The 12228-nt window shown below is 45.6% G+C and overlaps 1 protein-coding gene across 7 annotated transcripts in view; it reads left to right on the top strand.

Annotated features, from left to right (window-relative positions):
- MARK1 (microtubule affinity regulating kinase 1) overlaps positions 1 to 12228 on the top strand; it is a 62798-nt gene that overhangs the window by 25205 nt on the left and 25365 nt on the right. For 6 of the 7 annotated variants that reach the window (XM_069852731.1, XM_069852735.1, XM_069852732.1 and 3 more), the window contains exons 4-5: positions 10431 to 10479; positions 11592 to 11657. In XM_069852731.1, coding sequence (XP_069708832.1) covers positions 10431 to 10479; positions 11592 to 11657 — 115 coding nt within the window. Of the gene's footprint in view, positions 1 to 10430; positions 10480 to 10909; positions 11031 to 11591; positions 11658 to 12228 lie in introns of those variants that run through there. The other variant, XM_069852737.1, reaches the window with a different exon arrangement.

Consider the following 12228-nt stretch of genomic DNA (forward strand, 5'->3'; position numbering starts at 1 on the left):
AGATTTGGAACAATTTCAGTATGTTTACTATTGAAAGCTGTTTTCTTGCAACATCCCTTCTTGGTAATGATTTAGAAGCTAAGAGAAGCACTCAAACATGTCTTTCAAAGCAAGAAAAAGACTAGTTTAACTGAAGATTTTTAGTTTGATTGTAGTGAGTTGAAATAGTAAATCTTAAATCTCAACGTGACAGCAAGTACAAGTTTTAGCAATGATGTAACAGAAGATCTTTGTGCTTTCTGCAGTCTGTGCCCTGAAAAATGAATCTGGAAAAGCAGGAGTCGCGTTTTCAAGCCTTGTGCCTTTTCCGTAGGTACAAGTTCTATAAATTGAGTATGGTATTGGCTGTCCTCTGTTACAAGTGAAGCTTTTGAGGCTACAACCTGTTTGCAACAAGTAGTTGCTTGTTCAAGACCTTTTATGGATGGTAGCAATTTAAGAATGAAGAATGGCTTTACAAATAGGTGATGGGGTGGGGGAGAATAGTTGGGAAGCACTTACACCTTCTGATCAAGCAGTACACTGCTACTCAAGAAACTAGAGGTGTGCATGAATTCTAAAAGTGCCATTTTCATCTGTGAAATAGAACGTTGTATAATCCTACATCTTGCCCTGCCATTAACACTGCTTCTTCGGCAGCACCTGGCAGCAGGACGGTGAGTTCTGTGGTGGGGTGGACTTTTTGAGGCGGTGGGAGCTTCCCAGAGCCGGGAAAATCCCAGAAAAAAAAAACCCAGGCGGGGGTCCTGACAGCCCCCACACGCTAGTCCCGCGCGGTGCCTGACGGGAGGGGGCGGTCCCGGCAGCTACCACGGGAGATTTAAACTACGCCCCTGGGAGCATAGCGACCTGGCGCATGGCGAAGAGGAGCGTGGCGAAGAGGTGCGGGACAGTTTGAGCAACAGTTGCAAAGAGGTGTGGGGCAGTTTCAGCGGCAGTTGCAAAGAGGTGCGGGGCAGTTTGAGCGGCAGTTTGAGCGGGCAGGGCGAGAAGGCAGGGCGCAGAGAGGACCTAGGGAATAGGCAGAAGACACCAAAGACCATGGTGGCCACCCGGCAGAAGGTTAAAGCTGCTCCGTGTGCTGCAGCAGGCAGGGTGGATGCTGCCACCCAGACGGAGCCACAGTGGGTGCATGCAGCTACCCAGACCCTGGGCTGCAGGCAGTGCCCCCCTCCCACACCGGCTCGTGCCTCTGGTACTGGCCCCACTTGTGAAAGCTGCACTCGAGTGGGGGAACTCCTTCACATGGTGAAGGAGCTAAGAGAGGAGGTGAAGAGGCTGAGGACCATCAGGGAGTGTGAGAGGGAGATAGACGAGTGGAGCAGGGCCCTCTCACTAACTCAGCAGCCTGCTGGAGCTGGTGCGTCCGAACATCATCCACCTGCAAACTGCACGGTTGGGGGAACAAGAGATGGGGAGTGGCAGCAAGTTCCTGCCAGAGGAAGGAAACCTGCTCCCCTCACCCAGACAGCAAAGCCCCAGATCCCCCTGGCGAACAAGTACCAGGTGCTGCAGGTGGAATCCGGCCCTGAGGATGAGGATGGTGGCTCCCACAGCCTAGAATCCTTCCCTAGGCTGCACCATTCTCAGAAAAAGATAAAAGCATCCTCCATCAAGAAGAAGAGGAGGGTGATTGTTGTAGGGGACTCCCTCCTAAAAGGAACGGAGGGACCCATTTGCAGACCGGACCCGCTCCACAGAGAGGTCTGCTGCTTACCGAGTGCATCAGGGAAGGAGGTAGCTAGAAAACTTCCTTCCCTGGTTCACGAGACAGACTACTATCCTCTGATAGTAGTCCAAACTGGTAATGACGACCTAACAAACAGAAAGGCCAAAGCCATCAAGAATGGCTTCAGGGCAATTGGGAGAATGATGGAGGGCTCTGGGGCACAAGTAGTATTCTGCTCCATCCCAATGCTAAATAGAGAGGAGCAGGAAGCCAGGATGAAGAATTCGATTAATACCTGGCTCCGAGCCTGGTGCGAGGAGAGGGGCTTTGGCTTTTTTGATCATGGGGTGGCTCACGCACCCCCAGGCTTTCTCACTAAGGGCGGGACACATGCGTCTCCTAGGGGGGCTAAAGCCCTTGCTAGAAACCTAGCCAAGCTCATAAATTGAGCTTTAAACTAGATGTGAAGGGGGAGGGGGTTGAGCCCAGGCTAGACAGGAACGAGCCTGGATGTGGGGAAACCACACAGAAAGTGGGGGAGAACACACCTTGGGGTGCTAAGGGAGATGCAGGCACTCTGGTGTTAACTACTCCAGTTACCAGGCAGTTGGGAACGAACCCTGTTCCCTCTAGGAGGGCTGAAGGCTCGGCAGCTCAGCTGAAGTGCATTTACACCAATGCACGCAGCATGGGAAATAAGAAGGAAGAGCTGGAAGCTGTCGTAGGGCAAGGGGCCTATGATGTCGTTGCCATCACGGAAACGTGGTGGGACGACTCGTATAACTGGAGTACGGCTATGGTGGGGTATAAGCTTTTCAGGCGGGACAGGAAGGGTAGGAGAGGAGGCGGGGTAGCCCTCTTTGTAAGGGAGGACTTGGACTCCATTGAGATGGATTGTGGCCATCAGGAGGTTGAGTGCCTGTGGGTCAAAATCAGAGGAGCCCACCAGAAGGTAGATTTTGTGATGGGAGTCTGTTACAGACCACCCAACCAAGGAGAAGCAGCTGATGAGCTCTTCTATAAACAGCTGGGGTTAATCTCTAGATCGATGCCTCTCATTCTTGTGGGAGACTTCAATCTTCCTGATATCTGCTGGAAGTACAATAGAGCAGAAAGGAAGCAGTCTAGGAGGTTCCTGGAGTGCGTGGGAGACAACTTCCTCGCACAGCTGGTGAATGAACCAACCAGGGAGGGCGCCCTCCTGGACCTGCTGTTGGTGAACAGAGAAGGCCTTGTAGGGGATGTGGCGGTAGGTGGACGCCTAGGACTAAGCGACCATGAGATGATAAAATTTTCTGTTCTAGGTGAAGTGAAGAGAGTGGTTAGCAAGACGGTAGCATTAAATTTCCAGAGGGCAGACTTTGATCTCTTCAGAAGGCTGGTTGGCAAAGTCTCATGGGAGACAGTACTCAAGGGCAAGGGAGCCCAGGAGGGCTGGGAGCTCTTCAAAAGGGTGGTCCTAGCAGCTCAGGAGAAAGCCATCCCCGTGGTCCGGAAAAAAAAGCCGGCAGGGGAGAAAGCCAGCTTGGTTGAATAAAGAGATCTTGAGGGATATCAAGAAGAAGAGAAATGTTTATGGGCTCTGGAAGAAGGGACAGGCCTCTTGGGTGGACTACAGGAGGGAAGTGAGATTGTGTAGGGAAAAAATCAGAAGGGCTAAGGCTCAGCTAGAAATTGGATTGGCCAAGTCAGTGAAAGATAACAAAAAATCTTTCTACAAATATATAAATAATAAAAGGCGGACTAGGGAGACTATACAGTCCCTATTGGACACAGAAGGAGCAACAGTAACAGGGGATGAGGAAAAGGCTGAGGTACTTAATGCCTTCTTTGCCTCAGTCTTTAATTGTAAGGAGGGTCTTTCCGTCTGTGTACTAACCCAGGAGCTAGAGGAGCATAATGAGGCTCCCGTGATCCAAGAGGAGGTGGTCAGAGCCTTGCTAGCCCAACTGGACACCCACAAGTCTATGGGGCTGTATGGGATTCACCCTAGGGTACTGAAGGAGCTGGCGGATGTGCTGGCCAAACCCCTTTCCATCATCTTCCAACAGTCCCGGAAGACTGGGGAAGTCCCACTGGACTGGAGGCTGGCTGATGTTGTGCCCATCTACAAGAAGGGTCGCAGGGAGGACCCAGGGAACTACAGGCCTGTCAGTCTGACCTCAGTGCCAGGGAAAGCAGCATGGAACAGGTGATCTTGAGTGCTATCATGAAGCACATGCATGAGAACCGGGTGATCAGGCCCAGTCAACATGGGTTCACAAAAGGCTGGTCTTGCCAGACTAACCTGATCGCCTTCTATGACAAAGTGACTCGGCTGCTGGATGAGGGAAAGGCTGTGGATGTGGTCTTCCTGGACTTCAGCAAAGCCTTTGACACAGTTTCTCACAGCATTCTGCTTGAGAAACTGTCAGCCTCTGGCCTGGACAGGCGCACACTCTACTGGGTGGAAAACTGGTTGGCTCGCCGGGCCCAGAGAGTGGTGGTAAATGGTGTGAAATCCAGCTGGAGGCCAGTGACAAGTGGGGTTCCCCAGGGCTCGGTGCTGGGTCCAGCCCTGTTCAATGTCTTCATCAATGATCTGGATGAAGGTATCGAGTGCACCCTTAGCAAGTTTGCGGACGACACTAAGCTGGGTGGAAGTTTTGATCTGCTGGAGGGTAGGGAGGCTCTGCAAAGGGATCTGAACAGGCTGGACCGCTGGGCAGAGTCTAGTGGCATGAGGTTTAACAAGGCCAAATGCCGGGTCCTGCACTTGGGGCACAACAACCCTGTGCAGTGCTACAGACTAGGAGAAGTCTGTCTAGAAAGCTGCCTGGAGGAGAGGGACCTGGGTGTGTTGGTTGACAACCGACTGAATATGAGCCAGCAGTGTGCCCAGGTGGCCAAGAAGGCCAATGGCATCTTGGCTTGTATCAGAAACGGCGTGACCAGCAGGTCCAGGGAAGTTATCCTCCCTCTGTACTTGGCACTGGTGAGACCGCTCCTTGAATCCTGTGTTCATTTCTGGGCCCCTCACCATAAGAAGGATGTTGAGGCTCTGGAACGAGTCCAGAGAAGGGCAACAAAGCTGGTGAAGGGGCTGGAGAACAGGCCTTATGAGGAGCGGCTGAGAGAGCTGGGGTTGTTTAGCCTGGAGAAGAGGAGGCTGAGGGGTGACCTCATTGCTCTCTACAACTACCTGAAAGGAGGTTGTAGAGAGGAGGGTGATGGCCTCTTCTTCCAAGTGACAGGGGACAGGACAAGAGGGAATGGCCTCAAGCTCCGCCAGGGGAGGTTTAGGCTAGACGTGAGGAAAAAATTCTTCACAGAAAGGGTCATTGGGCACTGGCAGAGGCTGCCCAGGGAGGTGTTTGAGTCACCTTCCCTGGAGGTGTTTAAGGCACGGGTGGATGAGGTGCTGAGGGATATGGTTTAGTGTTTGATAGGAACGGTTGGACTCGATGATCCGGTGGGTCTCTTCCAACCTGGTTATTCTGTGATTCTGTGAAAGGAGAGCTAATCTCACTGTTCCATCCAGATTTCTATAAATTTAACAGATTTGGCTTGTAGGAAATAACTATGGTCTCGTTACTTTAATACATCTCTTCCTTTGCATTTAGAGATATCCTAGGTGTTATTGAGGGGTGTAGTGGCTATTGTTTAAAGATATCTCTGTTTATCAATACATAGATATTGACATAAGCAGCATACTCCTGCAAAGGGAAAAGGAGGAAGTCTCCCCTTAGTCTCCTCTTCTACAGACTAAATAGCTCCAGTTCCTTCAGCCTCTCCTCATAAGACTTGTGCTGCAGACCCTTCACCTGCTTTATTGCCCTTCTCTGGACATGCTCCAGCACCTCAGTGTCCTTTTAGTGAGGGGCACAAACCTGAATGCAGGATTTGAGGTGCAGCCTCACTAGTGCCAAGTACAGGGGCACAATCGCTTCCCTGCTCCTGCTGGCCACACTATTTATGATACGAGGCAGGATGCTGTTGGCCTGCTTGGCCACCTGGGCACACTGCTGGCTCATGTTCAGCTGGCTGGATGAAACCAACACCCCCAGGTCCTTTTCCACCAGGCAGCTTTCCAGCCACTCTTCCCCAAGGCTGTAACATTGCATGGGGTTGTTAAGTCCCATGTGCAGGACTTGGCACTTGGCCTTGTTAAACCTCATATAATTTACATCATCCCATTGATCCAGCCTGTCCAGATTCCTCTGCAGAACCTTCCTTCCCTAAAGCTGATCAACGCTCCCACCCAATTTGGTGTCATCTGCAAACTTACTGAGGAAGCACTCAGTCCTCTTAAACAGAACCCGTCCCAAGAGTGAGCCCTGGGGAGCACCACTTGTGACTGGCCACCAACTCAATTTAACTCCCTTCGCCACAACTCTCTGGGCCAGGCCATCCAGCTGGTTTTTTTTACCCAGCAAAGAGTATGACTGTCTAAGTCATGAGCTGCCAGCTTCTCTAGGAGAATGTCAAAGGTTTTACTAAAGTCTAGGTAGACAACATCCACAGGCTTTCCATCATCCACTAGGTGGGTCATCTGGTTGTAGAAGGAGATCATGTTGTTCAAGCAGGACCTGCAGTTCCTAAACACATGCTGTCTGGGCCTAATCCCCTGGTTGTCTGGCACAAGCCCAGTGAGCACACTCAAGATGAACCACTCCATAATCTTCTGTGGTACTGAGGTTAGACTGACAGGCCTGTAGTTCTCCAGATCCTCATTCCTGCCCTTCTTATAGATGGATGTCACAATGGCAAGCCTTAGTCATCTGGCACCTCCCCAGTTAACCGGGACTGCTGATAGATGATGGGGAGTGGCTTGGCAAGCTCCTCCACAATCTCCCTCAGTATTCTTGGGTGGATCCCCTCCAGTTCCATAGACTTGTGAGTGTCGGGGTGGTGTAGCAGGTTAACTGCTTCCTCCTAGATTATGGGGGGTTTATTCTGCTCTCCATCCCCACCTTCCAGCTTAGGGGGCTGAATATCCTGGGGATAACTGGTGTGACTATTAAATACTAAGGCGAAGAAGGCATTTAAAGTACCTCAGCCTTGGTAGCAATGTTACCCCCACATCCAATAAAGGATAGAGATTCTCCTTGGCTCTCTTTGTTGTTCATGTGTTGTAGGAGTATTCTTTGTCTCTCACAACAGTGGTCAGATTGAGTTCTATCTGAGCTTTTGCCTTTCTCATTCTCTCTCTGTGTCATCTAACGAGATCTCTCTATTCTTTTTGAGTTGCCTGCCCTTACCCAGAAGTGGTAAACTCTCCTTTTTTAACTCTGAATCCCAGCAATAGCTCTCTGTTCAGCTAGGCCAGTCATTTTCCCTGCCAGTTTGTCTTAGGGTGCATGGGGACAGCCTACTGCTGCACCTTTAAGACTTCCTTCTTGAAGTGTGTAGTCTTCCTGAACCTCTTAGCCCTTCAGAACTGACTCTCTTAACCAGCATCCTGAACAGGCCACGGTCTGCCCTCTGGGAAGTCCATTGTAGGTGGTTGTGCTGACCCTCTGCCTTACTTCACCAAGAATCAAGGACTCTGTCGTTTCATGGTCACTAAGCCCAAGATGGCCTCTGGTCCTTCTCTCTTTGTAAACAGCAGGCTAAGCAAGGAACCTCCCCTGGTAGGCTCACTTACCAGCTGTGTCAGGAAGTTACCTTCCACACACTCCAGGAACCTCTTAGACTGTTTTTGCTCTGTTGTGTTGTCTTTCCAGCAAACGTCCGGGAAGTTGAAGTCCCTCACGAGAACAAGGGCTAGCGATTGTGAGACTTATGCCAGACTCTTGTAGAACACCTCATAGAATCATAGAATGGTTTGAGTTGGAAGGGCCCTTAAAGATCATCTAATTCTGCCATTCCTGCCATGCCACTAGATCAGGCTGCTCAAGGCCCCATCCAGTCTGGCCTTGAACGCTTCCAGGGAATCCTTCATCTACCTGTAAGGTAGATTTCAGCTATTTTTACAGTTCTTACTCTGCTAATTTCTTAGTTTCCCTGCTCTGGTACTTTTGTACCAGGAGGCTGACACTATCCTGTCTGTAAAATAAAATAGCCGGTTTCCATCAGCTTATTCTTGATTTGGTTTGCGTGATGAGCATCACCTAAGTAACTTTGACTCTTCCAGCTTGTCCAGTTCTTGTTCTAAGCGTGCAAATGCATTTCAACCAACATTAAAAGTGCCTTTGAGTCAAAATCTTGAAACAAACAAGACTGCTACCTCAGAGCCAGTAAAAAGCAAGAAAATACCCAGATTCACCTTGTGAATGAATTTAGAATTTGCCTTAGAGCTACTTTCTTTCAAAGGGTTGTGACTGCTGCTTCTTGATATACTAATGGTGACTATCCTGACTGTGTACCTGCTTTTGTATGAGAACATATGCTTCGGTTTTATGAAAAACGTGTATTCAACAGGATCTGTAATACAAGATGATGAAAAGAAAACTATACCATTTGTATAGAGTAAACCTAAAGCCTGTGTTTGGATCTTGATGTCTTCTATTCAGAACTGGAGCAAGTTAATGTTTCTTCTGTGTAACAAAGTATCTGCATCAGGGTAGAGGTCAGTAATGTTCTGTCATTAGGAAAATAGACTTTATGTTCATTTCCTAGTAGGCTTTTTCTTTATGGAAAGAAAAATTACATATTATGTGGAACAAAATTTTGTGTCACTGTGAAATCAATTTGAATCTTAAACCAACTAGTAAACTTCTAACCCCCGTGGGAGTATTGAATAGAATAATGCACAGTTACCATGTGCTTCACGTTATATATTAAACTGTTTCTTAATGATTTTTGTTATAGACTCAAAATTATTTCATAAAAGGCTAATGTTTTAATTCTGGTTATGAAGACATGCATTCATTCCTGCAACTTTTAAACCAGCTTTAATACTTCTGAGTCATGGAATATCTTTCCAGTCTTCTGGCAGGAATTGCAGTTTTCCACATAGCTGCTTAGGAGCTTGTCTGAAGCTGTACCATCTATTGACTTATGTTAGCTTCTGACTAATTGATAGTGATTTAGTTGAGAAACCTGTTCTTGTGCAAGAAATTAAAATACTTAGAAAAATAAAAAATGCACAAGAACAGCCTAATATGATTTGGTTTTTTCAATGGGAATAATAATTTTTATGAGGAAACAAGAATATTTGCTGAAGTTAATTCTATTGCATAGTATTACGTACCCATTTTGAGCACAGACTATCGGCATCATACTGCTCATATTTTCTCAGAGAAGTGCTTTTGAAGTCTTTGCTTCCTTCTGGTATACTAAGGCAAGTGGTTAGTTGAATACTGAAATGTCACTGTGACTTTAATATAAATATAATACTGCAATGCTATTACTCGATCAAAAGCTGAATTTCAAAGAGATGTTGTTCTGTAGCTTTAACTTGTAGAATAAATGAGGAATTTTAGAGATGTTCTAAGTTGCACAAATGGAGTAAAAAAACCCAAAACCCATTATCATTGCCTGAGCAAAAGAATTTTTATGTCTCTTAGCTTGTTGCCTCAGCCATCATAAAATAGAAACTAAAGTGCTACTCTTGCAGGAGATGTTTGGTGTCTGGCTTGCATCACTGTATCCTTTTACAATGGTAGTATTTGAACAAATGGAACTGATTTTGAAAATGGAGGGAGAAGTGTCCTCTGAGATATCAGGCCAACAAAACAGCAACAATGGACGTCTGGACTGAGCCAGGTTTCTCTGTAAGGAGGGCTGTACTGCTAAGATGTTTTCAAAATGTCTAAGCACTACACTGAAGACAGTGAGCATTTCTTCCTTCATTTTGGCATCCTACTTCAGCTTAATATGGGACTAAAGAGTGTGCAGCACAGTAGATTCAATGATGTGGATATGCTGTTGACTTTAAGTAAAACAGTGCAAGCTTATCAATATTGACAGCCTCAAGTACAGAGTAACAGAAGTATGTAGTCATTTTTAATTCCTTTCGTTTGCCTTATTCCCTTTGAGTCCCTGGGTTAGTCTTACTTCATCCCTTATTTAAATCAACAAACCCATGAATGCTAGAAACTTTAGAGCAAAGACGTCTTGCTTCTGGCTTAAAAAAAAAAGTAAACCCAACATTGTCTTAAGTATATAAACTTAGGGCTTTAAGTTTGTCCAGTTTTTAAAATTGTGTGACTTGGGATCATAAAGCAGACTTTCAGTCATAAACCTTTGGGTCTTGCCAGAGGGAGAGGGGACATCACTGTTTATGACCCACTGTAAAACTTAGTAGTTGTGAGAAAAGGGAGCTTGCTCGCTTTGCCTCTGCAGCATCAAGATGGGAGGCTATCAGGATTGCTGGCATCTATTATAATTCCATTTTAACATCTGTGTATTTTGACTTCTCTATCATGTACTACGTGATGTGTTTGCACCCATAGTTATTTATGTTTTTGAGGTAGGTAGCTGAGTTTGCTACCCAAAAAGAAATTGGAGCAAAGAGATAACAAAGATTTGTATGAGGAATCTGTTGGGTTTGGTCAGTGTAAAACTCCAGAAGTGGCTATAAAACTTATCAGTGTCTGTTTGTATAAAGATTAAAAATTGGTCTGGTTTTGATATGTAGTTGGTAGTGGTTATTTTTATATAATGTATTGGATGTAGATTATATTTGCTGGCATTCACTGCACTATATTTATCTATATTTTTTGCTAGTGCTATTTTCTGTGGCTTATGCTGCTCCTCTTTGCCATCTAAAATTGCTTATCTTGTGTAACTTTTCCCTGATAAATACACTAAGAAAATTGTCTTGTTTCCTTGACAGTTGTTTCGAGAAGTACGAATAATGAAGATACTGAATCATCCCAATATTGGTAGGAGCCCTGCATTTCTGAAAACTTTTGTTTTTATTATACTGTTTATTTTTTTACTGTCTGTACTGCTAAGCTCTTCTTCACTAAACTTAATTGACATAATAGGACAGTGAGCATTCAGTAAATACTTTGTGTCTCAGCTCTTTATTGACTCAGCTTGATAAAAAAATTTTATTCTGAGGAGGTAAACTCATCAGTGCAGGAAAGTCTTAACACGGAGTTGGAGATGCTGAGCACTCCAGTCTATTGAGGGCCCCAATTCCCCTCTTCATTGAAATCGCTCTTGAGACCAATAGATACGAGTTTCTTAAGTAAAAATAGGAAAACTCTTATTGATTCAGTCTAGGAAAGACTCCTGCTGACTGATATTTCCAGAAAACTAGAATTTAAAAGTATATAATTTTCCCTTTCTGCTTTAGTTTTTTCACCTACCCCACAGCTTCAGGGCCCTACTTTGTGATGACAATTCTTCTGGCTGAGGAGGGCTGGACAGTCTTATTCCAGAGACAGTTAATGGTCCTGAATCGGCCAGAGGGCTTGTTGCATACAAGGTATGGATAAGGTGTACAAGTTATTACACGCTAGGCACTCCCTTCTCATCCTGTGAATTGTTTGTTGCTTTTCCAGCATTCTTAGCTTCTGCTGGGTTTTGTTTTCTTAGGGGTGGCTATGGGGGGATGTCTGTTTTAAATGAGTGATTACTATTATAATCTGAGGAAAGTCTGTCAGCTTTAATGTGTCTGATATCGGTTTTCCGTTGATCAGAATCTCAGACTTCCACCTGGAAACAATTTACTAGTGAAACAGGGAAGGTTTGTATGATTTTAGACATCTGTGTCAAATTAAACACTAATTTCAGCATGAACTCATTTGTACACTGCGCATAAATTTCTGAGAAAATACTGAATGAATAAATATGCTTTATTATCAACCATAATTTAGAAATTTTTGTTTTTTTCCCCAAGGAAAGAATGCTAACCTAAAGGATATAAAGTTTTCATATGGTTTAGTGTTATCACTGGCTATAAATTATACTTACTTTGTGAGTATAATTTTTTGTTTGTGTTGAGCTTTTGCTTCCTGCTGCAATCTTTCATTCATTTTTCTTGCAGTAAAATTATTTGAAGTTATTGAAACTGAAAAGACATTGTATTTGGTAATGGAATATGCCAGTGGGGGTAAGTAGATTCTTAATTCTGTTTAAAGGATAAACTGAAATATGGAAAGCCATGCTGCTTACACGCCTGGAGACATTTTAAGGATTTTATGGCTAATGGGTTATTTCAATCCGGCCTTCACAGCAGTCCTAGCAGACCTCCCAGGGCAGACTTTCTTGCTTGCATCGTGTTCTGGGAAGTAACCTGTTAGGTTCGTGCTTAAGGGTAGCTATAGTTCTGCAGTTCCTGCTGGAATATTGGGAGATAACCGGGTGCTGATTCTGGCAAAAACTTGACTCGATATTTATCTGCTATGTTTAGGCAAGCACTGTATCTTGAAAATGTGTGCCAAAGCACTTGGAGAGGCAGATCGAGGGGATGGGAATAAGGAATATGGGAGAGGGAGACCAGCAGGATCAGGGGTAGTGGCTTGAGAAGATGCTTAGCATCTGAATGGGAATGTTTGAATGTGGGACCGGAATCCGGTATAGGGCTAGTGAGCAGCTAGGAAAGGCTGCTTGTCAGACAGTGCAAAGACAAGGATCTGAAAGGTATTTGAGCAGCTTTATTAGAAATAAAACAAGAGGTAGAA

Source organism: Phaenicophaeus curvirostris, chromosome 2 (assembly GCF_032191515.1).
Source record: "Phaenicophaeus curvirostris isolate KB17595 chromosome 2, BPBGC_Pcur_1.0, whole genome shotgun sequence".
NCBI classification, from domain to species: domain Eukaryota; kingdom Metazoa; phylum Chordata; class Aves; order Cuculiformes; family Cuculidae; genus Phaenicophaeus; species Phaenicophaeus curvirostris.